The sequence below is a fragment of the Loxodonta africana genome, chromosome 15, assembly GCF_030014295.1.
Source record: "Loxodonta africana isolate mLoxAfr1 chromosome 15, mLoxAfr1.hap2, whole genome shotgun sequence".
Taxonomy (NCBI): domain Eukaryota; kingdom Metazoa; phylum Chordata; class Mammalia; order Proboscidea; family Elephantidae; genus Loxodonta; species Loxodonta africana.
This window is the reverse complement of record NC_087356.1, coordinates 48,877,559-48,905,355: the sequence shown is the minus strand read 5'-3', so window position 1 is coordinate 48,905,355 and position 27,797 is coordinate 48,877,559. Positions and strand designations below refer to the sequence as shown.

Sequence of the window (27,797 nt, the reverse complement as noted above, 5' to 3'; positions counted from 1 at the left end):
TACTTTTTCACCACAGTCAGACATGTTTTTCTAGTATCCTGGGTAGTTTTTAAGCCCAAACAGGATCCTCGCTGCACCCAACTTACTTTATTTGACGGCTTGGTCTGTGTTCAAGCAGCGCCAACAGATGTGCAGGGAGGTCATCTCCCCTGTCAGGTCCATGGATAGAAAGGCCTAAGGCCCAACCACTCTAGCAGCTGCCGTTGTTAGTTGTTGTGGAATCAGCCCCAACTCGTGCTGTTGTTGTTAGCTGCTGTTGAGTCGGGCCCTGACTCTTGGTGACCCCACGCACAACAGGATCAGACCGCCATGATCCATAAGATTTTCACGGGCTGATTTTTGGAAGTAGGTCACCAGGCCTTTCTTCCTAGTATGTGTTAGTCTGGAACCTCTGCTGAAACCTGTTCAGCATCCTAGCAACACACAAGCCTCCATTGGCAGACGGGTGGTGGCTGCACTTGAGGTGCATTGCCGGGAATCGACCCCTGGTTTCCCACATGGGGGAGAATAATTCCACCACTGAACCAGCACTGCCCTCCTTTGGCAGCTAGTGGCCCACATTTTTAAAAGATGTGATGTAATATATAAGGTGTCCTCTAGGAAGTGCTGTAAGGATTAGAAGGAGAGCCCACTTTTTAGCTGGAATCATTTGTGGAGCACTGATGTAGGATACAACGCAGAGCTGGGCAACCTTTGAGGCTAACAAGGTTAAATGAACCAAACGTGCCAAGAAGGTCACACTTGTAGAGGAGGGCAAACATGGACACCCCTGTGTCCCAAAGCCAAATACGTATTATCTGAATTTTTTTTTTTTTTTACGTTTAAAAGTAATGCTGGTGGATGTGTCTGAACCCATTAGCACTAATCGAGCCTATATTTTAAAAAAACCCAGAGACTTTGCCGTATTTTAATTCATTAACCCTTGAAATACTAAGGGAAAGGCACAGGAGAGGAAGTGGATTGGTTCTGGACTTTTTAATAAGTTGTTGGCAGGGCTCCAGGAGAGCTGCACCTAGCCATGAGGACAGCCCAGAAGTGGTGGATTTCCCACAGTCCAGGAGGTCGAGGGACATGTGGCAAGCAAGAATTTTGACTGGGTTACCAGCCAGGAAACAGTGGCTGGGGAAATCAGGATGAAGAGGAAGCTCCTTGGAGGGACTTTTGCTTTGCTGACTGATAGGCGTGAAGCCAGGACTGACCATGTTCCTGGCCCCTGGTAGGAGCAGAGTGCCTTTAATGGGACGATCTTGTGGTACAAAGCTTGCTCACTTGCAAAGCAGCAGTCACTTCTTAGCCGTTGGTAGCAATTTTCATCATGGAAACATCCTGAGTACAAAAGTTATTTCTTCCTGTTGGGCTGAGAAGGAAGCTAAATACAGGGAAGTTACCTTAACAAACAACTCTCTCAGTTCCTACTTCCACTCTGAAGTACCTGGTCTCCAAGGGCTCTGACGCAAGGGAGACCTGCAGATAACTTGTAGTTGCAATTTTGGTATGGAATAGAGGCAGCTTATAGTCCCCTAAGGGCCCAAACCGCTTGCTAGAATAGCCCTGTATTTTCTGTTTTAAAACATGTGAGAGGAACCCATACTTTATGGTAAATAGCAAAGTATGGCTGCCATGGCTGTCCCTTTGCCCCCCAGTGTTTTGCAAAAGCATCACAAATGGCCTGTAAATTATAAATTAAAAAGCCAAATCCACCCCACTTAGGCCACACACTGGCTACTCTTCCGTGGTGTCCGATGGAGGAGGTGGTACTAATATGTGGCTGAGGAAGTGTACTGGGGCCGGGGATGCTATTCCAATGCTGGCTGGGCTGCTCTGCCACAGGCCCAGTCCCCCGCCAGTCAGCAGACAGTTCCAGTTGTTGCTAGGGGCCTCCCATGGGCAGACCGGTGGCCTGCATGCCCTCTGAATGCTTTTTCTGAACCTTCTCTATTGTGTTTATTTCTCATGTTGCCTTTGGGCGGTGTGATCAGATTTACATATTTTTCCACCCACTTCTTCCTTTCTTTCTCTTGATTCTGGGATTTCCCACTTACGGTGGGTAGACTCTGGGCCCTTGCTCAACCCACCTCTGTCCCCTGGAACTGTGGTCAGAGTTCCGTGCTTGGGGGCTGAGGCACCAGGGCCACAAGTTAAGGGATCATTCCCATGGGGAACCAGCACCTTCTCTACGGATTTACATGGGACAGACCAGAAGAGGTCCATGGAGGAGTCATCAGCACAAGGGCTGACTGCCCTGCTTTTCCTTACTTTTACTGGGGGGCACAGTTAACTGGATTTTAAAACTAATGATGGGTTACTCACCTTCCCCTACCCTACCTGCTCCCATGGTTTGGTACTGCCATCTCTGACTTAGCTGCATTGTGGATTATCATCACTACCCAGAATGTTGCCCACTGCTTCTGAAATCACTAGTGTTTGGGAGAGGAGGTGATCACCTGTAATATAAGATTGATCAAAGCAGGACTATATATGACAATCAGCCACAGTCTGTGTATGCAGAGTACTTACAAATTCAAACGGGAGGAGCATCTGATAGTTTGGGATTATCCATATAACTACTGCAGAGTGCCTCCCTGTGTGGGTAAAGGGAGTCCCTGAGGAACAGGTGTGCCAGGGCCAGCTCCTAGGTGAGCAGGGGTTTGGTCTCCTTCTGAGGATGGTTCTCCCCACAGTGCATGGCTGGACACTCTGTGGGCTCTGGGGAAGCAAAAGGTCTGGTGTCCTAGGCCTGAGAAGGCTGTGTTCCTAAGTGGGGCTCAGACTTCATGCTGTCAGGGGTGGAACCCAGAGCCACTACACCTCCCCTTCTGCCCTCAGGCTCAGGTGTCCCTGAGAGATCTGTCCTGTGCCCTGGAGACAGCGAGAAACAGCCGAGCAGCTGTTGTCTTGGAGACTCCTCTCTGTAGATCTAACTTTTTCCCCACTAGCAACTGCTCTGCCATCTTTGCTTTCCCAGTTGGGCTGCCCTCCTACAGGTTGCAGCCCAGCACGTGGCATTAACCCAGAAATACCTGAGAGTGCTGTAGCCAGAACTGCAAGGTGCCATGTGCAGTCACACTCAATATTAAGTGTCCACCATTGCAGAACCAGGCACTAGGGTAGATGCCAGGAAGCCAGGATGTAGGCTTGATCTCTAAGAGGATTCTGTTCCAAAATGGAAAGGCACGTGTATAAGCAAGACGTAATATTTAAGTAGCCGAGTCAAACAGGCATTAAAGAAAATAGGACAAAGGGGTGCATGAATGTAGAATTAAAAATACCAGTACCGCTCAGCCATAGGAGAAATGAAGTCTTGAAAGATGCTACGGTATGGATGGAGCTTGAAGACATTATGCTGAGTGAAATAAGTCAGTCACAGAAAGACAAATATTGTATGACCTCGCTTATATAAAAAGACAAGAAAAGGCAAATGTATAGAGACCAGAGTTTATTAGTAGTTACCGGGCTTGGAAGGAGGGGTTAATGATGATGGAAGTAGGGTTGCACAGCTGATTATTGTAATTGTGTCAGTAAGTTGTACACCTGTAAAAAGTTGATCAATAGCTCTTTGGTAGATACATTTACAATGACAAAAAAAAAAGAGTAGCTGCTGAGGCTTCTTATATACAACCAAAAACCTCATCGGATTTGGTTTCTTGGTTTGGAGGTTTAGGGTCATGGTTTCATAGGACATCCCAGTTAATTGGCCTAATAACATGCTTAGTGCTTCTATTCTACTTCCTAGTTCATTGTGTTGTACCTGGGGTCTTAAAAGCTTGTAAGCGGCCATCCAAGACTCGACAGTTGGTCTCTGTTCACATGTAGCAACAGAGGAGGATGGAGAGTCAGGAATAGAAGGAGGATATGGAATGTGTGGCTAATTGCCTCCATGAACAACTGCCTGCTTTGCCCTGAGACCAGAAGAATTGGATGGTGCCCAGCTACCATCTCTGAATATTTTGATCGAAGATTCTGTAGAAGAATCCTGATCAAAAGGGACAAAATGCAGAACAGAACTTCAAATTCTCTGGACTCTAGACTTTCTGAAGCCAGGGGGGCTGGATGAACCCCTGTAACCATTGCTCTGAGATAATCTTTAAAACTTAAACCAAAAATATCCCCTGAAGTCTTCTTAAAACCAAAGAATAGTTTTGCTTAACTAGAAAAATGCCTGCCTTGAGCATTTTGCTCTTTTAAAAACTATATGGGATCTAAGTCACAACAGCAATTCAAAAGGTTAGATAGGAACCTTAGGGGGCAGTGAGTTTATGTTAATGAGGGAGGAGCAACTCAGAAAAGGAGGGTGAGAATGGTAACACAACTTGAAGTAGTTAATCAGTGTCACTGAATTGTACATGTAGAAAAGGTTGAATTGGTGTATGTTTTGCTGTATATATCCTCAACAACAACAGAATAAAAAAAAATTTTAATGGAAAAGAAAAGAAATAACCTAACTATTTTCAGAAGAAGTTAGAACAGTGGTTTTCAAAGTGTGGTCCTTGAACCAGCACCTTAGGCATCCTCTGGGAGCTTGTTGACCTAACCTAACCCATTTCCATCGAGTCGATAAATCCTCAGGCCCACCCTAGACCCACCAAGTCAAAAACACTGTGTTCTAACAAGCCCTCCAGGTGAGTCAGAAGCACACTGAAGTTTGAAAAGCACAGTATTTAGAGGAGAGCATAAGCTTAATACTTCTGTCACATTGCTGTTAGGTGCTGCTCAATTGGTTCCAGCTCATATCAACCCTCCGTACAACAGAAGGAAACACTGCCTGGTCCTGCACCACCCTCACAGTCATTATGCTTGAGCCCATTGTTGCAGCTATTGTGCCAAGCCATCTCATTGAGGGTCTTTCTCTTTTTTACTGACCCTATACTTTATGAAGCATGATGTCCTTCTCCAGGGACTAGTCCCTCCTGATAACACATCCAAAGGATGTGAGACAAAGCCTCGCCATCCTTGCTTCTAATGAGCATTCTGGCTATACTTCTTCCAAGACACATTTGTTCGTTCATCTGGCAGTCCATGGTATTTTCAATATTCTTTGCCAACACCATAATTCAAAGGCATCAATTCTTCTTCGATCTTCCTTTTTCCATTTACCGGCTTTCGCATGCATCTGAGGCGATTGAAAACACCATGGCTTGGGTAAGGGGCACCTTAGTCATTAAAGTGACATCTTTGCTCTTTGACACTTTAAAGAGATCTTTGGCAGCCGATTTGCCCAGTGCAGCTTGTCATTTGATTTTTTGACTGCTGCTTTTATGGGTGTTAATTGTGGATCCCAGTAAAATGAAATCCTTGACAACTTAAATGTTTTCTCCATTTATCATGATGTTGCTTAATGGTCCAGTTGTGAGGATTTTGTTTTCTTTATGTTAAGGTGTAATCCATACTCAAGGCTGTGGTCTTTGATCTTCATCAGTAAGTGCTTCAGGTCCTCTTTTAGCAAGCAAGGTTGTATCATCTGCATTTCACAGGTTGTTAATGAGTCTTCCTCCAATCCTGAAGCTACATTCTTCTTCTTGTAGTCCAGTTTCTCAGGTTATTTGCTCTGCATACAGATTGAATAAGTATGGTGAGAGGATACAACCCAGATGGATACCTTTCCTGATTTTTAACAATTCAGTATCCCCTTGTTCTGTTCGAACGACTCTCGGTCTAAGTACAGGTCCTCATGAGCACAATTAAGTGTTCTGGAATTCCTATTCTTTGCAATGTTATCCATGATTTGTTATCATCCACACAGTCGAATGCCTTTGCATAGTCAATAAAATACAGGTAAACATATTTCTGGTATTCCCTGCTTTCAGCCAAGATCTGTTTGACATCAGCAATTATATCTGTTATTCCATGTCTTCTTCTGAATCCAGCCTGAATTGATGGCAGTTCCCTGTCGGCGTACTGACTGCTGCAGCCGCTTTTGAATGATCTCCAGCAAAATTTTACTTGTGTGTGATATTAATGATATGGTTCAATAACTTCCACATTCTATTGGACCATCTTTCTTTGGAATGGGCACAAATATGGACCTATTCCAGTTGATTGGCCAGGTAGCTGTCTTCCAAATTTCTTGGCATAGATGAGTGAGTGCTTCCTACACTGCCTGTGTTTGTTGAAACATCTCAGTTGCTATTGCATCAATTCCTGGAGCCTTGTTTTTCACCACTGCCTTCAGTGCAGCTTGGAATCCTTCAATACTATCAGTTCTTGATCATATGCTACCTCCTGAAATGGTTGAACGGCGACCAATTTGTTTTGGTGACTCTGTGTATTCCTTCCATCTTCTTTTGGTGCTTCCTCCGTCGTTTAGTATTTTCCCTGTAGAAACCTTCAGTATTGCAACTCAAAGCTTGAATTTTTTTCTTCATTTCTTTCAGCTTGAGAAATGCTGAGCAGGTTCCTCCCTTTCAGTTTTCTATCTCCACGTTTTTGCTCATTTCATTATATACTTTGTCTCCTTGAACTGCCCTTTGAAATCTTTTGTTCAGCTGGTTTGCTTCATCATTTCTTCCATTTGCTTTCACTACTTTGTGTTCAAGAGCAAATTTCTCTGACATCTATTTTGGTCCTTTCTTTCCTGTCTTTAATGACCTCTTGCCTTCTTCATGTATGATGTCCTTGATGTCATTCCAGAGCTCATGTGGTCTTTGGTTGTTATTGTTCAATGAGTCAAATCTATTCTTGAAATAATCTCTAAATTCAGGTCAGATATACTCAAGGTTGTACTTTGGCTCTGGTGGACTTGTTTTAATTTCTTCAGCTTCAGCTTGAACTTGCATACGAGCAATTGATAGTCTGTTCCACAGTCAGCCCCTGGCCTTGTTCTGACTGATAATATTGAGCTTTTCCATTGTTTCCTTCCGCAGATGTAGTCAGTTTGATTCCTGTGTGTTCCATCTGGCGAGGTCCACGTGTATAGTCACCGTTTATGTTGTTGAGAAGAAGTTGTTGGTCTTGCACATTCAGTCATCCAGTCTCTGGGATCGTTTCTGTCACCAGGGCCATATTTTCCAACTGTCGATCCTTCTTCATTTCCAGCTTTTGTATTCTAATCACCAGTAATTATGAATGCATCTTGATTGCAACTTTGATCCATTTCAGACTGCAAAAGTTAGTAAAAATCTTCAATTTCTATATCTTTGGCTTTAGTGGTTGGTGTGTAATTTTTTGGTGTGTAAATAGTTATATTAACTGATCTTCTTTGTAGGCATATGGATATTATGTGACACCATTCCTCTTCAATTTGTCATTTCCGGCATAGTAGAGGATAAGCTTGTCCAATTCCAAATGGCCAATTCCAGCCCATTTCAGTTCACTAATGCCTAGGTAATCAATGTTTATGCATTCCATTTCATTTTTGACAACTTCCAATTTTTCTAGATTCGTACTTTGTACATTCGATGTTCGTATTATTAATGGATATTTGTAGCTGTTTCTTCTCATTTTGAGTCGCGCCACATCAGCAGATGAAGGTCCCAAAAGCTTTACTCCATCCCCATCACTAAGGTCGACTCTACTTTGAGGAAGCAGCTCTTCCCCAGTCATATTCTGAGTGCCTTCCAACCCGAGAGGCTCATCTTCCAGCACTGTATCAGACAGTGTTCCACTGCTATTCATAAGGTTTTCACTGGCCAATTTTTTTAGAAGTAGGTTGCCAGGTCCTTTTTCCTAGTCTGTCTTAGTCTGGAAACTCTGCTGAAACCTGTCCACAATTGATGACTCTGCTGGTGTTCTAAATGCCAGTGACATAGCTTCCAGCATCACAGCAACACTCAAGCCTCCGCAGTACAACAAACTGACAGATGACTGGTGGTTTCAAAAGTTAGGAATGTTAAAAAAAAAAAAAAGTTGTTTAAATAAATGTGCTGTTTTTGATGACTGCATTGGTTTCCTGTTGTTATTGTTAGCTGCTGTCGTCAGCCTGTGACTCATGGCAACCCTGTGTGTTACAGAGTAGACCTGCTACATAGGATTTTCTTGACTGTAATCTGTATGGAAGCAGATAACTAGGCCTTTCTGGTGCAGAGCCACTGGGTGGGCTCAAACTGCCAACCTTTGAGTTAGCAGCAGATCACAGGCAGCTTGCATCACCCAGACTTTTTATGGCTTCCCTGCAAATCCCTTAATAAGTCCTGTCCTTATGTCCTGGAGCAGGGTTAGATCGGGCTCTTTCTATGCTACTGGATTTGATGCCATAAAACAGAGGGGTACTTGGGAAGGGGGATGGTAGGGAGACCAGTATTTGGGGAAAACAGTGAAGAAGGACTAGGGTGTCTGGAAAAGAGAGGGAGTCCAAAAACAAGGCTAGAAAGGGTCTGTTTTTTTAGGGGAAGTCCTTACCATTAGTGGATTGAGAAGGCACTGATGAAAGTCTTTCCTTCGAGAGGTTCCTCCCAGCCTAGTGCACTTTCACTGGCCCCACGTGGCTCAAGTCCTGATAGACGAGGGTGATGCTCTCTCTCCAGAACTCTACTACGACCGCGGGAACCACCATGAGTTTGTGTCCCTGGTGAAAGACCTGGCCCGGCCCGGAGAGATCACCCAGTCGCAGGCCTTTGACTTTGAATTCACACACGTGGAGAAGCCGTATGAATCCTACACAGGGCAGAATGTGAAGCTACGGTAAGTTGTGTCCACCTCTTCCCCACGCTTGCCCAGGAACCTGCCATGTAGATAAGGACCTGAGGCTGTCCTCACTTCTGGGGAATCTCTCTATGGGTATTGGATCAGCGGGCAGAAGGAAGAGAGCTGGGAGCAGTGCTGTGCTGGTAACTGTTTAATGACTGGCTCTCTGAGAGAAAGAAAACCTGGCTGGAAGCATTTCCCACTATGGCCAGTTGCACAGTACCAGCGTGACATCCCTGAGCACAAGAGCTCGGAAGAGATGTGCATGGGCACTGTAATATACCATTACCATCATGCAGATATACTAGACATAATGCACTTGTGAGCATAAACCAAAACCAAACCAGTTTTGGTTTGAACCCCTGCCAAGAATTTGTATTTCCACCCCCAGATACACTGAATCAGAATCTACATTTTAACAGGATCCCCAGGTGATTCTTACGTATAATTTCCTGGGAACTTGTTAGAAATACAGATTCTCAGCAGGAGTTCCATCCAGAAGGGATGGGTTTGAAGCCCTGAGTCAAGTTGATTCTGACTCATAGTGACCCTTTAGGACAGAGTAGAACTGTTCCATAGAGTTTTCAAGGCTTTAATCTTTATGGAAGCAGACTACCACATCTTCTCCTGCAGAGTAGTTGGTAGGTTCAAACCACTGACCTTTCTGTTAGGAGCAGAGTACTTAACTCCTGCAACACCAGGGCTTCTCTCATGAGCATAAAACCAAAAAACCCATTGTTGTCAGGTCAATTCCAACTCATAGCGACCCTACAAGACAGAGTAAAACTGCCCCGTAGGGTTTTCAAGGAGGGGCTGGTAGATTCGAACTGCCGGCCTTTTGGTTAGCTGCCGAGCTCTTAACCACTGGGCCACCAGAGCTTCCTCAGAGCATTCTAACCATAAAAAGTAGCAAAATAATTAGGAATTGATGTGTTTGAGTATGTGTTACCATTGTTTTTCACGTAACTCACTTGTAAGTTTGTATAGTTTAATGTCAAACAGTAGCTATATTTAACAACAGGTGTCAGATTCTTGAAACCCTCATAGATGGCTGTCATGAATTGGCAGAGCTGGCACACACAGGCTCCGGCTCCAGCCTGCCCTTGGCTGGGTGTCGGAGGTGCGGCTCCTCAGTCCAGCTCTGCCGCACCGTTAGCAGCATGATCTCGAGCAGTTTTTCGATGCTCTGTAACTCACCTTTCTCACTGGAAAATGGGTAATAGATTTGGATTCTAATTCTAGATCTGTCCTGTCCATCTCTCCAGGGTGGTGAGGAAACAGTGCGTAGTATAATGTGGTAAGTTCTTTGAAAATTAATAAGTGCATTGTAAGTATGTGGGGTTATTTTTATTGTTCCAGTGTTGGAGACTCCCAAGGTAGGGACTGATTCCAGGGCCTCTGGGTAAAAAAAAAAAAATGCCGAGTATCTGTGACTGCCTAGGTCTAGTCCCAGGGTGGTGTGCCACGCTGGATGAAGCAAACGTCCTACACTGCTCTGGACACCTGATGCTGGCTGCATGTATCTCATGACGTCAGCTCGTTGTCATCACCTGAAGGCCTGGTGTAGGAAGGCCTGGAGACCATGGCAACACTGTTCTTTTTTCTCCCTGGTCTCCTTTTCCATCAGAACAGATTTTGTGGGCTCTGCTTTGTAACTTTTTGCAGGGAGGTCTGTTTTAAATCTTTGCAGAGAGATTACTCCCCCTAGAGACAGTGTTTCATAACTGTACTTAGAGAAAGGAGCAGAGGCGAGCTTGCTATGGGGTTTCTTATTAATTTTATTTTTTGCAGTGGATTGTCTTAAGTATTTTTATGTCAGAAAGAAGTGTTGCTGTCAAAATTAGGTGAAGACTATAGGATTTGTGTTGAGAGAAGGCACTAAAAAAGAGAAAACCAGCTAAGGAAGTTTAAAAAAAAAAAGGAAGTTTAGAAGATATAAATTCCAGACTAAGAATTTGTGTCCTACCTCACAGTCAGAGGGAAATACAAGAAGCTGGTGTGGGGCTTACCTTTGTTTTAGGTAGAGGAATGGTTCTTTTGGAAGATTAATTTAGATTCTATATGTAGCATTTGATGAATGGGAAGAGCGGAGACAAAAAATGGAGGCTCTTCTGAGGCCCTAAGGGTTTTGCTTTCTTGGACACAATAGGAACAGGCAGAAAGTGAGGAAGTTAATAGACACCAGCAGAATTTACGATGACTGGAGACTGGCGGCAGTGCAGATGAAGCCTGAGGGCTGTCAAGAGGAAGGGATGATTTGGAGATAAGATGATCTACCCAATCCTAGAAATGAGTGTGAGGCACTGACAAAATAGAGAGGTGAGAAGTTCACCAGACAGTTGAAATGCAAGCCTGGCGCTCAGGCCCAAGGGAAAACTCAGAAAGGTACACTCGGGAGGCATCTGCTCAAAGGCAATAATAGGTAAGCTTTTTGAGAATGAGGAGAGCCCAGAGAGAAGTATCAGGACCAACAGGATCGGGGTAACATCCTCTTGGTGGGTGGCCAGGGGAAGGGTCTTTCAAGGAAGAAGGAAGAGTTTTATGTCTACTGCAGAACTGACACTAAGAAAAAAGCTATGGGTTTGGCAGCCAGGAGGCCGTGTGTTACCTTCAGGGAGTGGTGTCTGTTGGGTGGGGATCAGAAGATAGGGGTCAAGGGCAGCAATGGTGAGGAAGATGCAGCAGTTAGAGCTGCATCTAGTGACAGCCAGCCCTGAAAGAAAACAGTGTGGTTGGCCTAGAGTGCTGAGCCCCCAAGAGTATTTTTGGGATTGGTGAGTTCTAAACCTTTTATAAGCCCAAGGAAGAAACCTTCAGCAGGAGAGAGATTGAGTATGTAGATAAAATTGGAAAAATTCGAGGATCAAGGTGCGGAAAACTGATTATCAACAAGGCTTCCACCTTAGAACCACTTGGGAAACTTTAAAAAGCATTGATGCATGAGCCCCTCTTCAGACAACTAACTGCCGGGTGTGCCTGGGCACCAGGGTGGCTCTGAAGGTCTTGAGAAATAAGGTGTTGTTAGAGGAGACGAGTGAGGATGCCAACCTTTCCAGGCCCTGGGTGTACACCATGAGGCAGAGCAGGGACTGGAATGGCCCACATCCGCTCGGTAGATGGAAGGCAGTGTCTTCTACCAGGGCGAGAAGGGCAGGCTTGGGAGCCTGAGCCCTGAGAAAAGGGTTTGGAACAAATATTTTGGGGAGTGTGACAGGGATGTTGCTCAGATGAATACAAGGATCACCCAGAAGCAGTCAGTGCCACACCGCATAGCAGCCCAAGTGGGAGCCGATTGCATAGCATGTTTTTATAACTTTCTCCAGTAATGCTTATTGATATGTGCAGGGGTTAACCAAGTTTTATGTAGAAGCAAAGTAGTTAAAGTGGGGTTTCCCCCTGGTTCAGTATTTGTGTAGAGTTAGTTCATGGAGACAGGGATGCTGGGCAGGCAACAATAAGATGGCTGGCCTTGGAGGCTAGGCTTGGCATAGGAAACCCTTCAAGGGCCACAGCTGTTTCCTTCTAGCTTGTGCCCAACCACAGGAGCACCCTCCCCAAGTACTGCAGGTTCTGCCAGACCCTGTTACTCAAACAAGCCAGGTTCTTTCATACCTCTAGGTTTTCCAGGAATGCCTTTCTCTCCCTCCCTGTAGCCTTGATTTCTGTATCTCAATTAGCACTTTCCATGTGTTCTATTTTTTTCTGTTTGTCCATCTACTTCAACGGACTGTGAGCTTCCCAAGACACTGTATCTTATTAATCCTATGCCTGGCACAGTGTTTGGCTCAGTAAATGTTTGCTGAATGAATTTGGTGACTTTAATGTCTCTAGTTCCTATTCCCTCCTTTAACTGTGAGGAACTTTTAAAATGCTTGTTGATTACATAATTTTTAAATAAATGGGTGTGCAAATATGCAAATGAGACAGATCCCTGCACTCAAAGAGCTAGCAGTTAGTTAGAAATAAAATAAAACCTGTACACGAATACATCGTCAAACATGCAAGTGCCCCGGAAGGCATACAAATGACATGCTTTGGAGTATAGGGCAGAGACATCACTCTCACATCGAGCAGGGTCCTTAACCCAGAGTCATGGGCTCCGAAAAGGGATTTGAGGGAAGGGTCTTTGAACTCCCTGGAATTGTAATGGCAAAATTGTCTATTTAGGTGCATGTGTGCATTTTTTTCTGGGAGGTAGGTCTGTAGAGGTCAATTTTCAAAGGGATACCAAGACCCAATGTAAGGAATTTTCTCAAGAAGGTCAAGTTTGTGCCTATATCTGGGCAGCATCTGGAGACTAGAACTGCTCATTAATGTTGGCCCACCTCCTACAGGTATTTCCTTCGAGCCACCATCAGCCGCCGCCTCAATGATGTTGTCAAAGAGATGGACATTGTCGTTCACACACTCAGCACATACCCAGAGCTGAACTCTTCCATCAAGATGGAAGTTGGGATTGAGGACTGTCTGCACATTGAGTTTGAGTACAATAAATCCAAGTAAGTGTCCTGGGCCCCTAGGTTGTAGAGTAATTATCTAGGGAAGTTAAGCTAGGACTAAATCAGAATGCAAACTGATAGAGCCTCATAACCAGGATGATTCATAGTGGCTGCAGTGGGTAGACCACAGAAACAATACGGTGAGTATGTGTTGGAGGCTGGCTACAGGTAGATTGACCAGGAAGTAAAAATTTTGTTTTAGTTCAACTGAGCTATGCTAGATTAGGAGCCCTGGTGGTGCAGTGGTTATGATCTTGGCTGTTAGATTAAGAAGGTAAACATTATATCATGTTTTTCCAAGTAAGCTAAACTAATTTTAAGATTATTTGTTTTGGATTCTAGGTACACCTATTTCCCTCTACTGATGAAAATAATGTCAGATTCTGTTCCCATTCCTTATCATTTGTTTCCTGCATGCATTATGTCTTCAAAACAAAGTGACAAAAGCAAACACTGACCGTGGTTTGTAGCTCCTTCTCTGAACTAAAATAAGTTGTAGCCAGAAGCACCTGATGCATTGTTAGAAAGGTCTTAAAATAACTTTATTTTAACTGGCAAGCTGGGAAGCCATGTATGTTTTAAAATATATTCCATGTTAGAAAATTAAAATACTTCTTAATTGAAAGCATCTTTCTTTTGAATGTAATACCAAACCGAAACCCATTGGCATCGAGTCGATCCCGACTCATAGTGACCTTTTAGGACAATGTAGAACTGCCCCATAGGGTTTCCAGGGCTGTAAATCTTTACAGAAGCAGACAGCCACATCTTTCTCCCACGGAGCAGCTGGTAGGTTCGAACCACGGGCCTTTCGGTTAGCAGTTGAGCGCTTAAACACTGCGCCACCAGGACTCCTTTTGAATATAATGCATTCCGGAATATGTTTGAAAATCAAATATTCAATACAAAAAAATTACGAAATTTCTAATTAGGGCTTGTACTATGCTACCCCTTCGAACCCGAATCCAGAGGCTCAGGGTAGTGGAAATTGGCCCAGATGTTTCCCCTCTGAAGGGGTTGGGAACAGATTTGTTTTAAACAAGGAGCATACTTAGTACCTAGAATAGAAGTGAAGGAAAGGTGTATTGTTCCCCCTGTTACCTGAGACCAAGCAAGACCCCAATAAAATGCCCACTGTAACCCAGAACTGCCCCTGCTGGGCCTCCTCCCTTGGCCTGCCCCCCACCTGTGGAATGTAGGGGTGGGATGATATGGGAGGGGGTTGATCTAGGCCTGGTAATGGGAAATGTAAGTGAACAGACTTCATACCCCTTTATCCTCATGGTCTCAGGGCCCTGTGTGGTCCTGCCATGAAGGAGCCACCAAAGTGGCTGCCACAGATGCCCCGCCCACCTGGTGAAGTCAGTGCCACCTTGTCAGAGCTCAGAATAATCATTAGTCAGCAATATATGCATGTTGCCTGTAGCCACTGAGTTGATGCTGACTCATAGCGACCCTATAGGACAGAGTAGAACTGCCCCATGGGGTTCTAAGGAGCAGCTGGTGGATTCGAACTGCCAACCTTTTGGTTAGCAGCTGAGCTCTTAACCACTGAGCCACCAGGCCTCCAGTCAGCAATGTACAGAATGCTAAATTTGGTAGATAAAAGGCATTTTTATTTTTGTTGTGTGTGGTTGCATTAGTTCCGACTCATAGCAACCTTGTGACAGAGTAGAACTGCCCCACAGGATTTCCTAGGCTGTAATTTTTATTTTTTTTAATTTTTATGGGAGCAGATTGCCAAGTCATTTCTTCCACAGGGCGGCTGGTGGATTTGAACCCCAAATCTTTCAGTTAGCAGTGGAGAGCTTAACCATGGCACCACCAAAGCTCCTAAAAGTCATTTTAAGGGTCTGTATATAATGTGCAAGAGAGTCAGGGACTGCACATTTCCAGACTCTGGTGGTGTCCTGGCAGAGCTGACTGCACTAAGTGAAAGTCATGATTCTGTGATGCAGCAGGAAGAGCACAGTCCCCAAGACACAGTACCACTGAAGGCGTCGGTTAAGGTCAGATGGCACTAACAGTTTTTGTACTTCGGATTTCTCATCTGAGAACTGAAGGGCTTGGACCAGATGTATGAGCTTCAAACAAAGGGGCTGCCACAGAAAGTATGGAGGAGGAGCAGGGAAGGAGGAGAGCAGCTCTTTTATCTATGGTGTATTTGTTAAGCTTTTGTGTAAGATTCCTCGCAGAATAATGGAAGCTTTTGGTCTATTTACATTTAAAGACCCCTAGAGTCTATGATCTCTAAGCAGCCTCAGATATAACGTAAGGGTCCTAACCAAAAACCCAACCCATTGCCATTGAGTCTATTCTGACTCATAGCCACCCTGTAGGACAGAGTAGAACTGCCCCAACGGGGTTTCCAAGGCTGTACATCTTTACGGAGGCAGACTGCCACATCTTTCTCCCGCAAACTTGTTGCTTTTATAAGTGTTCTTAAGTTACCTACTCGTAGTGTCTGCAGTCTTCCGAATTAGAATGTAAGCAGAAGGTGGTATGAAATAGTGGGGAGAGCACAGTCCTGGGAGTTAGGGACCTGGGCTCACACCTGTCCCTACTCCCTATTCAAGTCCTGGTTCACATTATTTATCCTCTTTGAACTTCCATTTCTTCACCTGTGATGTAAGGAAATTAAATTCTAAAGTCCCTGCCAACATTCACGTCCTATGACTCTAAGTTTTAGGTTTAAAGGTTGTGCTGTTTTCCTACCATGTGTAATATAGGGCTATGTACATTCAGACTGCCAGTCTTACTGACCCAAAGATAAAAGTTCAAAGGATCAGAAAGGGTTATGAAATACGACTGAATTCCTCACAGGTCACAGAGCACGAGCACTGCTGAGAAGAGCCCAGGGAGTTTTGATTTACTTACTGCTCCTGCCTGTCCTTCTGTTAGGTCCAAGCAGACAGGTCCTGTCTGCTGCAAGCCATCTAGACTGAGTTCCTAAAAGACATGTGGAGATTAGCGAGAAAGGGGAAGACCCGGTCTCTCAGTACATTACCGCTTGCCGTCAAGTCGATTCTGACTCATAGTGACCCTGTAGGACAGGAGAACTGCCCCATAGGGTTTTCAAGGAGCACCTGATGGATTTGAACTGCCGACCTTTTGGTTAGCAGCCGAGCTCTTAACCACTGTGCCACCAGGGCTCCCTCAGTACATTAGAATATCTAAAAACACATATACAAATACAAACAGTAGAAAGGAAGTAAACCCTTGAGAAGGCAGAGTAGGTGAACAAACATGATCCTTCCTGGAAGGGAAGTAACCTTCAGGGAAAACTTCCTTTGAGTTGGATGGGATGGAAGGATGGGAGACTCAGGTAAGGAATATACTGGGAAACCACTGCAACAGCAGTGCAAGTGGGAAGGTGGGTGGGTTTGTGCTGCAGCTCTACCTTTAGACAACACACAGGGCAATACACCACTGAAACCAAACTGGCAGGTAAAGGTGCTGAGGGCCAGCCCCTGATCAGACACCTTGGTTCCTTCAACTTTCTTTTCCCCAGATACCACTTGAAAGATGTCATTGTAGGGAAGATATACTTCCTGCTGGTGCGGATCAAGATTAAGCACATGGAGATAGATATCATCAAGCGGGAGACAACTGGAACTGGCCCCAATGTTTATCATGAGAATGACACCATCGCCAAATATGAGATCATGGACGGGGCACCCGTGAGAGGTGAGTTCCTGGCCCCAAAACTGGGCAGAAAGCCTCAGCCCCCATTCCTGTTCTCCCAGGATGCGTCATAGAATTTTGGAGAGGCCTGGGGGGTTGTACCCTTCAAGTCGGATTTCCCCTTAGCCTGTAATTCCTTAATCTCTGGTGGTGCAGTGTGGACCCCAGGACAGAGGAAGAGGTGCGGGCTGAGTCTGTGAAGTGTCAGGGCCCACCCAGCTTCACCAGAGCAGCTCTCCTCAGGCCTAGTCTTTCGGTTGGGCTTGCACAAAGATTTTACTTCAGGAGTTATGCCTATTAAAAAATGCTTAATGATTGAAAAGTACTGGTCTAGCAGATATTTTGGACATTTTGCTATTTTTTAGCATACTGACATTCTGATACCATTTGCTACTTGAGAGCCAGAGATTAACGCATAATCCTCATTTTTTTCAGGTAATACAAAAAAAAAAAAAAAAAACTAAACCCATTGCCCTCAAGTTGATTCCAACTCATAGCGACCCTGTAGGTAATACCAGCTCTGGTGAAACAATTCATTCACTGAGTGTGAATGAGCACCACTGTATACTCTGCCCAGCAGTACTAGGTACTGAAGAGAGCTCCTGGATTTAGAGACAGCCCCCTCCCCTGATGGAGCTAATGTTGTATCGGAGATGAGTGGAGCTGAAAACCGTGTAATTATTTGGGAGTGACAATCATTTATGTTCTTCACTGGGTCTGCAGCAATAGATGAAAAAGAGTATCTTTTCCTTTTGAAGTGCTTGCCCTTCCCAGGTTCTGTTCCATTTATGCCCAGTCTGTCCCTGTGGAAGGTGTGTCATAGCTTAAGCAGCCTGCAACACTGCGGATGCTGACAGCAGATTCTTGGGGGGTGGGGACCCAGCCCTCCTGACTCCCGACGTTCCATTTTCTTACCAGCTGTGCAAGTACTGTCAACAGTCATTTTTCCTGTAGGAATGAGGCACCAAGAGAAACACTAACAAAACAAAGTAATTAAAAAATCATTTATATTTAGCTGTAGACTACACTGTAGGCTTGGCCTTTCTCAGTGGAATTACTGCCCTAATTTTGTTCCACCTATTGGGGATGGGAAAAGGAGCCCTGGTGGTGCAGTGGTTAAAGCATTCATCTGCTAACCAAAAGGTTGGTAGTTTGAACCCACTAGCTGCTCCACAGGAGAAAGACATGGCAGTCTGCTTCCATAAACATTTACAGCCTTGGAAACCCCATGGGGCAGGCTCTTCTGTCCTGTAGGGTCACTATGAGTCAGAATCAACTGAACAGCAGTGGGATTGGCTTTGATTATACTGGAAAGGTACAATGTTAGAGCTGGAAGGGTCCTAAAATATTACACAGTCTGATTCCAGAGTTCTCCAAATAAGGAAATTAAGGTCCAGAGAAAGGGACAGACTTACTCAGAAGTCATACTGCTGGTTAGTGAAGAACTGGGGCCAGAGTGAGGATTTTTTCTTTCCCAGACCCTGCACCATCATGCCAATCCATTGTATTTGGGGGGCATATGCCAGTTAGGGGTGGAGAGAGGTGGCAGTGAAGTTGCTGGGTGACATGGTGAGTGAGCTGGGTTTTGACAGTTGCCTCTTGAAAACCCAGTAACTGGACACATTGTATGTGATTAAAAGATGCTTGACAGTATCTCTGTGTTGCTAATACTCATGGCTACTCATTGGTCTGTGTGAGGACACTAAGAAGAGGCGGTTTACCTGGGGTGGAGCTGGAGAGTCATGTTTCTGCTTCAGAAACCACTGGGCAGCAGAAGCCTTTGCCTTAGCATCCCGTGCCACGCTCTGGGCACCCTTGCTGTGGTCAGAGAGCACCTTGGCGTAAGGTCAAGGGGGCCCCTCTGCCATTGCCGCCTCTCTCTTTGCCTGTCACCCTGACAGGCGAGTCCATCCCGATCCGGCTCTTCCTGGCAGGCTACGAGCTCACCCCCACCATGCGAGACATTAACAAGAAGTTCTCAGTGCGCTATTACCTCAACCTGGTGCTGATTGACGAGGAAGAACGGCGCTACTTCAAACAGCAGGTGAGGCCTGGGACACAGGCCCTGGGCACCCTGGGAAAAAAAACCCTGGGAAGCAACTGGAAATGCGGAAGATCAGGTCCCGCCCCGACAGACTCAGCAGGACGGCCCTGGGAGAGAGCCCTTAGGTTCTGTGCCACTTGTTGTTTTACTATGAAGTGGAAATGTCAGGTCATCCAGAATCCCACAGCAAGCATGAGGCTCCCTCTTGATACCCAGGGTCTGTTCCTGGGGCCTTAGCCCGCAGCTGTCCTCCCCTTCGTGTTCAGCCATCAGGAGCCCTGTGACAGGGAAGTACGAGTAGCTGCTGTGACAGGGAGGTAGAAGTAGCCGCTGTGACGGGGAGGTACGAGTGGCCACTGTGACAGGGAGGTACGGGTAGCTGCTGTGTTAGGGTGGTAGGAATAGCTGCTGTGACGGGGAGGTACGAGTAGCCGCTGGGACGGAGGTGGGAGTGGCCGCTGTGACAGAGAGGTACAAGTAGCCTCTGGGACAGGGAGGAACAAGTAGCTGCTGTGTCAGGGAGGAACAAGTAGCTGCTCTCCTTGGAGACAGAAAACCAGAGCTTGTTGCCTACAACTTCCTGGGAGAAAGTCAGAGGCCCCTGGGAAGCCCGTCCCTACCCCTGCCCCGTCCATGGGAGAAAGTTGGGGGCCCCTGGGAAGCCCATCCCTACTCCCACCTCCTCTTACAGTGCTGTGTTGCCCCCCTAATCCTGCAGGAAGTGGTGTTGTGGCGGAAGGGTGACATCGTGCGGAAGAGCATGTCCCACCAGGCAGCCATCGCCTCACAACGCTTCGAGGGCACAGCCTCCCTGGGTGAGGTGCGGACCCCCAGCCAGCTGCCCAACAACAGCAGGCAGTGAGGCCCAGGGCAAAGGCGCTGGTGGGCCTCTACCCCAGCACCCCATCTACCAAACACCAGCGGCTAGAGGGGGCGGGGAAGAAGGGTGTGCGCTCAGCTGACCCGTTACATGCAACCTGAAAAAAAAATCATGTTTTTGACTTAAATTCTTTTCTCCGAAGAACCTAAGGGGCTTGGTTGGGAAGCAGACTTCGTGGGAGTCTGTGGCTGAGGTGGGGGGAGCTGGTCTCTCCCTAAGGAAGAAGAACCTTCTGTTGAGGCCTCCCACAGGACCACCTCACGTCTGATAGAAGAGCAGAGAGCGGGCACCTTTGTTCCTGTCCCTCCGTGCTTCCTGACACAGGACCTCAACATGTCCCTGAGATTTCTGAGTTGCAAAAAGGGACCAGGGCAGTCACATCTTATACTCCCTCTACTGTCCCTGAGGTGGCCTGCCTCATCCAAAGTGGTAGGGGAGACTCAAGATAGGAGGCTGCCTCCTTGGGTGTCTTGGATGTGGTGCTTTCAAGTCCCCACAAGCCACTTCCTTGCTAGCCTTTCTCTTAGAGCAGGGACCCAGACACCTCCCTCCTCCATCTTCACTGGGTTCTTGGCAACAACATCTTAGGACAGAAGCCTGTGGGACGGCATTGGAAGACTGTCCCCTCATCTATGAGACACCCTGGGGTCAGTGTGGTGGACAGTCACAGGGTTGAAAATAAGAGGCTGGGCCCCGGCGCCCACAAGGAAACATCAAAGCTTGGTAATCCCGCCTTTACCACAGAACTCCCATTTTTCAGCCCTGGGGCCTGGGCTGGTTTAGGATGTTAGTCTAAGCGCCCCAACAAGCCCAAAACGAGGGTGTGTTCCCTTTAGGAAGAGCTAGGGGAGGAGCCTGGAGTCCTTACTTCCCCAAGAGTGGATCCTCATCACTCCTTGCTTTCCTTTTAGTTTCTGGAAATTGAAGCATGGGTTCAAACACTTGGAAATTCTGTTCCCATTCCTGCCCCGAGCCCATTACCCCTCTTCCCACAAGCTGAGGGCAGGAGGGGAGGGCCTCCACTACAATTTCAAAATAATCTGCTTGCCAAATTTTGTCTTCATCAGTTGACTGACCAGAATTTAGGACCACTGTATGTTTTGTTTAAAGACATATACAAAAGCCCCCATGAGGATTGTTCTGCTAGGGAAGAGGGCCGTTTTCCTGCTACTGCACTGTGCTCTGGCCTGTCGTAGTAAAGGTGTTCACTTTCCTTTCCTGCCTTGTCTGGAAATGACCAGGAATTACTCTTATTGGCCTTCCTTCCCTTATAGAAAGACCAAGCAGATGCCACTGACCAATTAGTACAGTATTTGGTGGTGTGAGTTCTCTAATTTGCAAAGTAGCGGGATTGGTTCCTGTGTCATCTTTCAGTTAGTGTGGAAAATGAGAACTCTTTTCCTCAGAAATGAGTGCAGTCTTGGGCCGTTGGCTGGGCAGACTCGGGGCAGAGCTGAGACTGGAGGGAAGGGCATTTGGGATGACGACTGCAGTTGACTGGAGGCAGCAGAACCAAGGAAGGTCAGGTGTTTCCCCTGTGCTGGACTCTGAGTCCCCATGAAAAAGGGTCACCCATCCAGGTGCCCTTGGATTGTCAAGGTTGGGGTTAGTATGTTTGAGGGAGGCAGGGTCTGTGTTCATTACCTTTTTCAGAGCATGAGATGAGGCTCCCGATTGCTGCCTGTTAACAGTTGGTATTCTGACTAGAAAGCATCTGTCAGTTCCTCTGCTCCAAGTGACAAAAATTCTTTTTCCAACTTTCGTAGCATCTTAAACCTTTCTCCTGGGAGAACCAGATGACAGACTGCTTTTAGCCTCCCAGGAGCTGTGCGCAGCCCCATCTTCTGTTTTCTCTCACTCTACGCCCATTCCCTACTTCCTGGCCAACTGTGAAAAGGAAGGGATACTCTGGTTCCCCTCCTCCTTTAAAGGTCCCCATACCTGGCAGTGCACAGGTACTAAACCAAGCAGTGCAACTTGTAATTAAGCAGCTGCAGTGTTTACATGTTTCTTAATGTATTGTCTTTTCAATGGCTGTATTTAAAAAATATATATATATGAGTACTTGTTTTAATTGTCTCTCTGATTAAAAGAGGCCCTGTGGCTTTGGAGGTATTATGCCCATGGTCCACCAGGCTCTGTGGTCTCTTCTGTCTTGTTCTGTCCAACCTCAGGCAGGCTCCCGCCCTGACACCAACACAACACCTGCTCTTCCCCGTGAGCGCAGCCCCTGCTGAACAATGAGCATAGCTAGGAAGTAAATTCAGGTTTCACCCCCTACTTAGCAACTTTGCTGAAGCTGCTAATGACTTAAACTCCTATGGGACCAAGATGACCTTGGGCAGGGGAAGAGGCTAGTGTAGAAAAGCATTTGAGTGGGTGTTAGCAGACAAAGTCTCAGCTCTGCAGCCAGTATTTGCAGAGACCATTAACTATCAGCTGCAATAAAGGAAGATGGTAGAGGCAGCCCTGCATCTCACTGGGCAGCAAAAGCCAGCCTGAAGGTAAAAAGTTGACAGTGGATTATTAAACTGTGCCCAATGCTGTCTTAAAAGAAAAGTTTTCCAGCGTGGATATTGTTTTATTGAAAAAAGTACACAAAAGCCACCTATATACACAACCCCAAGTAAACATAACCAAAGCTCCTTGCATCTTCTTTTGCCGTATCAGTTTGACTTCTTTGAAGATGTGTCTTGCCTATTCACCAGTAGTATCCCGGTTAACTTGGTTCCTTTTCTTCCAGGCTCAAAATAAAATCAAACTCTTCTACCAAATGGGGAAAAAGGGAGGAAGAATTAGGTCTTGTGTCTCCCTATAAGCAGGGACGCTACACCATGTGCTTATAAGGGCACTTTACATGTCAGTTAATTCTCACAGTAACTGTGAGTCACTAATACTGACAGAGTATCTTACTATGTGTCAAGTATTGTTAGGTACTGGGCTAACAGTAATGGGGCATGTTCCTTCCCTTATGGATGTTACAGGTGAGGATTCTCAATGAGAAAGGTTGCCCAAGTTTAATCAGCTAGTAAATGGAAGTTCATAGGGCCATGTTGAGGTGTGGATGATAAGGAGAAGGGCCTGCTCTTACCTTGGGTCAACGGCTGAACTGAGAGTCTCTGGCGAGTGAAGAGAGCCATGTCTTTTAAGGGGCCGCCAGTGGCCTTGTGAGCTTGGTGGTGGGTTTTGAGCTCAGCCAGGGGAATGAAACGCTTCATCATTCGAACAAACTGTACATCCACCTACATGACAACAGTTTGTGGGACAGAAAGATGTGCCCAGCCAAATGCTGCCCACCCTGTGTTTATGCTGCTTGCAGGGGGCTCCCACAGCAGGGCTGGGACTCCACTCTGATCTCTGAAGTCAGGGTTTCCTCATCTGAGATACCCAAGACCCTCTTGTTCCCTCTCTTTGTCCATCCCTCCCCTCTCACAAAATATGAAGACCTGGTTTTTACCATAGACCATTTGGGGTTGTCCTTTTTGCTGGATGGGTCATAATGGGGACTGTTTTTCTCAAACTGCGTGTGGTCCGGGTAGGCTTCCTTCACAATCTGAAACCAAAGCGTCCAATCATCTGCCTATACGTCACCTCTTGGAAATCCCCATGGCCAGTTTTTAATCCAAGTCCAACTTTCACTTCTTACCATGCACATTCTTAACCTATCTGCCTTGCTATGGAGCCAACGAGGGCTCAGGTATCTGGAAATAATATGTGGTCTAAGACCAGCATCGTTAGGAAATCAACCCTTTTTCTACAAGTCTTAAAAGCCTATTCTAAAACAAAATGTTAACGGTTATTCTATTACTGGTGCCATTGTTTTTGCTGTTTTTTTTTTTTTTCCACCTGCACAGTTAATCATTTTATCCTGAAATCTCTTGGCTTGGAGGAGCTACCACCGGCCCTGTTTTTGAGTAAGAGACCAAGGCTCAGAGATGGAGAGAGGTCCGTGCTAGTGGGCCTGAAATGAAGGCTTGTCTTACTCTAGTCCCTAAAATATGGGAAGGGCCAGGGCAATTTTTCCATGTTCCTATGAAAAGACGCCTGGAGGAAGGAGTGCTGCTTTTTTGTTACCTGTTTAAGCTGTGCCCCTTTATATCTAGATGAGTAAGTATCTCTGGAAGGAAGATGGATTCAAGAAAAACCTGTCCAACTCACCTTCATAAGCCCCGCAATGCCTGGGTCTTTGCAGTTGCTGTGGTAGAAGAAGGCCTCTTCTTCCAGCTTCATGGCTCTAAGGAAGTTCCGGGCCTGGCCCACGGGAGAAGAAACAAGAACTATCCTCCCCACCAGCTGGAAAAACTAGCTTTTAGCAGAAGTCTAGTCTGTTCTTGTTAAAGAGGTTTTTCTTATTTGAAATGTCCACCAATTCATTAAGAAAGTCTGTCTCCTTTGCCAGGATACCCAGATTTGTACCAGGAACTGGCTAGAACACAGGCCATTTACAAATATACAGTCAGAGTAATTACGGTATTAAACACATTTTCAGGTTTGGGTTCTGGGAAAAAGCAATCTTACCCCAAAGGTTCTGCTACTGGGTAAGTCATGAGGATAAGTTACGCATTTATGCCCCCCTGGCCTTTGGGCGTCCTGCTCCTTACACCCTTACCTGGTAGTTTCGAACACCATCCCAGCATGTTGTCTGATTGGGCTGTGCTTTGAGATCCTCAATGCCAAACTACCAACAGGAAATACAGCCATTCATTAAACAGTCCTTGGCCAATTGGCAAGCATGTATAGAAGCAGGCAGTTCCTTCCCTACATTGAGAGGTGTTACAGACTGGTAGGTGTAAGGAGTTTATTGAGAAGCAGCTCTGCAGTGCTACTTATATGTTGGGCAAATGTAAATAAGCCTTGTGTTCCCATTATCCTTACTAATGGAGGATTCCTTGAATGGATAATCCAGAAAATAAAGTAATCTGCTGCTTACTTGTATTTCACTTACTAGATTATTTTTTTTTCTATTGTATTTCTAATTATATTTTCCACAATTTTTTAAAAAATTGGTTTACATTCTTTCCCTGAATATATACCAACTGTTAACAAGGAAATACCTAGGAGCATGGCAGGTGGAAGGAGAAGGCAACCTAAGATTGACTTGTTGCCTAGAACCCACACCTGTTGCCATCGAGTTGATTCCGACTCATAGCAACCCTACAGAACAGAGAAGAACTGCCACATAGGGTTTCTAAGGAGGGTCAGCAAACCAGTCTTCAGGCCAGACGTAGCCCGATGCCTGTGTTTGTAAATAGCTTTCCTGGAACACGGCCACGCCCATTCCTTTAAGTATTGTCTATGGCTGCTTTCCTGCTACAGTGGCAGAGGCGAGTGGTTGCAACAGAGACTGTGAGAGCCATAAGCCTAAAATATTTACTACCTGGCCCATTACAGGAAAAGTTTGCCAACCCCTGCCCTACAAGAAGCCCTGGTGGTGCAATGGTTAAAGCGGCCGGCTGCTAACTGAAAGGTCAGTGGTTCAAACCTACCAGCTGCTCTGCAGGAGAGAGATGTGGCAGCCTGCTTCCCTAAAGGTTTATTTACAGCCTTGGAAACCGTTCGGGGCAGTTCTACTCTCCTATAGGGTCACTGCAGTGGGTCTGGTTTTTGTTTTTTGGCTCTACATAGAAGATTCACAAAACACATAGCTGACGGTAATAAATCCTGCTGATTGTATTTATTTTTACCTTTTCCCCACTCTTCATAGATAGGAAGCTGGTGATGGAATCCTATGGTGTTCCATAATCTCATTTAAAAAATAAACAAATTGGAATTAGAGACAGGCATACGATCTCACCTTCACATCTACACCTTTCTCTAGTCGGCTCTCTGGCTCTGACTTCATCAGCCAGTGGCTGCTTGAATTCTTTCCACAATTCTTAGAGGCTGAAGTCTTCTGAGGGCTAGAGTTCTCCATTTTAGCTGATGCCCCATCTGGGTTCCCAGTTTTGGTACGTTTTCCTGATGGCCCCTTCTTGTCTGCAATAGGAAAAGAAAAGACCTGTCACGCCTGCTGAGAAGTAATGTTCCACTGTGGGAAAGCCTACGCTCTGGAGTCAGACCTGGGTTCAAATCCTGGATCTACCAATCACTAGCTGTAGCACCTCAACGGCTGAACTTCAGTTTCTTGATCTATAAATATGAAATAAGAATACCCACTTTACAGGATATCATCTGGATTATCCATTTAACAGGATAAGAATACCTACCTTACAAGATGGCTTTTAAGGATTAAATAAAGGTCCTAAACCTGGCATATATTAAGTAGTCAATAAATGTCTTCTTTCACTCATTCACTCTTGCTCAGGTTGTTCTGTCCAGTGAGGAAAATGAGCACACATTCCATCAAATAGTTATGAAGATTCAATGAGGTAATACATGCACAGGGCTCAAAACAATGCCTGACATACATAAATACTCAGTAAACATTAGCCACTATTACTGTCATCTCATACTTACTTCCTCCTTGTGCACTTTGCTTCAGCTACCCTGGCCTGCCTCCTTTTTGCTTGTTGAAGGTGCCAAGTAGGAAAAAAAAAACAGATCATTTAGGACCTGTAGACATGGCAGAGGGAGCCTTGGTGGCACAGTGGTTAACAGCTCAGCTGCTCACCAAAAGGTTGACAATTTGAGTCCACCAGCTGCTCCTTGGTAACTGCATAGTGCAGTTCTACTCTGTCCTGTAGGGTTGCTATGAGTCAGAATCGACTTGATGGCAGTGGGTTTGGTTTTTTGGTTTTGAGACCTGGCAAAGGATTTTATCCTAAGAGAATCAGAGAAAAGGTGCTTAGAACAAAGTAGACAATAGCTAACAGTTAAGTTCTAAATATACGACAGGCCCTGTACTAGGCTCTATGTGTTACCCTAACTCTAACTCAGTTAATCTACACAACAACCTATATTTCCAGAACTGGAAAAGGTACCCCAGATCACACATCCAGTAAACAGAATCCAGATGTCAGCTCAGGACCTGTCACTCCGGTCTATCTGAATCCATGTTCAGTGACTACTACGTTGCCTCTGAATTGAGTCCAAGCTTATGTATCCATTAAATATCATTCATGTCTAGTGCTCTGACCCAACACACCTTACTAATGTCCTAGTGGTCCCCAAGAAGTAAGAGGCACTGTGAACACCACATATTTCGTAAAAGAAGTTTGTTGCCTTCCAGTGCTTTGCACCTGCTCTTCATCCACTTACAATGTTCGTTAATATAAGAATGGCATCACGTTTTCTGTGGAAAATCTTCCCATTCTTTAAGGCTAGATCCAAATCCCACTTCCTTCTCAAGGCATTCCTCTCTTTCAAACCCCAACAGTCATTTCCTGGACACTTTAATCCACTGTCTGTCTGCATTTTCCCTGAGGGCAGGAACTGTGTTATTTTTTTACCTTAATATTTGCCACCCTGAATTGCAATTTTTTTTCCCTCAACATATAGCTGTTGCACAAATGAACAAACAAGCAGAAGGGACGAAGGGCACGGGCTTGTTGAGAAAGAATAAAGGAAAAGATGGAGAACAATTAGTGATGACGGGATGAAAAATATCCACAAGGCATTCTCCCCACAAACACGGAGTATTAAGTGAACAGTATTCAGCACGTCGTACAGAAACGTTCTTTACAGAACCGCCTTTTTGCAGCCTAGGCGCAGCTCACCTGACCCAGCAGCCCCAGTCAGCCTCTTCTGGGATTTCGGCATGTCTCCTTGCGGTGGCTGAGGAGCGAGTGATTCTGAAATCAACCGACAGGTAGAAGTGGCAACTCTACGGTCCCAGAAACCTGTGCAGAGCAAGATGGAGACAATGCAAACAGACAGGTGAAACCGTCCACGACCCAGAGCTCTCAGCCTCGAGGGTCTTTTACGAAGAACAGACAACTGTGTCTTAAGCCCCTCAAGTCCCCCCGTCCCACCCCGGTTTCCATCTAGCAGAACCTCTTCCTAAATTTTCCTGTCTTCTTTGATCTGTCTTGCATAAATCACCGCGCAGTCCCACGACTCAGCAACATCCACCCCGAACCACTTTCCAAGGCGCCGGAAGCCCACGCTTTCCGTCCCCAAAGTCGCTTTTAGG

The 27,797-nt window shown here is 45.8% G+C and overlaps 2 protein-coding genes across 10 annotated transcripts in view; one reads left to right on the top strand and one right to left on the bottom strand.

Annotated features, from left to right (window-relative positions):
• VPS26B (VPS26 retromer complex component B) overlaps positions 1 to 25,978 on the top strand; it is a 32,986-nt gene extending 7,008 nt beyond the window's left edge. The window contains exons 2-8 of one of the 9 annotated variants that reach the window (XM_064268845.1): positions 8,460 to 8,616; positions 12,954 to 13,118; positions 16,630 to 16,805; positions 18,704 to 18,846; positions 19,565 to 19,666; positions 25,118 to 25,193; positions 25,712 to 25,978. In XM_064268845.1, the coding sequence (XP_064124915.1) occupies positions 8,460 to 8,616; positions 12,954 to 13,118; positions 16,630 to 16,805; positions 18,704 to 18,846; positions 19,565 to 19,666; positions 25,118 to 25,186 (812 nt within the window). In that variant the 3' untranslated portion in view covers positions 25,187 to 25,193; positions 25,712 to 25,978. Of the gene's footprint in view, positions 1 to 8,459; positions 8,617 to 12,953; positions 13,119 to 16,629; positions 16,806 to 18,703; positions 18,847 to 19,564; positions 19,667 to 23,829; positions 25,195 to 25,711 lie in introns of those variants that run through there. The other 8 variants (XM_064268847.1, XM_010597111.3, XM_010597110.3 and 5 more) reach the window with 8 other exon arrangements.
• On the bottom strand, positions 22,287 to 27,782 carry THYN1 (thymocyte nuclear protein 1). Its single transcript, XM_003417403.4, has 8 exons — positions 27,659 to 27,782; positions 27,382 to 27,504; positions 25,521 to 25,702; positions 24,336 to 24,404; positions 23,885 to 23,977; positions 23,184 to 23,279; positions 22,818 to 22,968; positions 22,287 to 22,492 (listed from the first exon to the last, which is right to left on the bottom strand). The coding sequence occupies exons 2-8, from the start codon at positions 27,422 to 27,424 to the stop codon at positions 22,446 to 22,448; spliced, it is 681 nt and encodes a 226-aa protein (XP_003417451.1). The 5' UTR covers positions 27,425 to 27,504; positions 27,659 to 27,782; the 3' UTR covers positions 22,287 to 22,445.
• Positions 27,783 to 27,797: the final 15 nt, after the last annotated feature.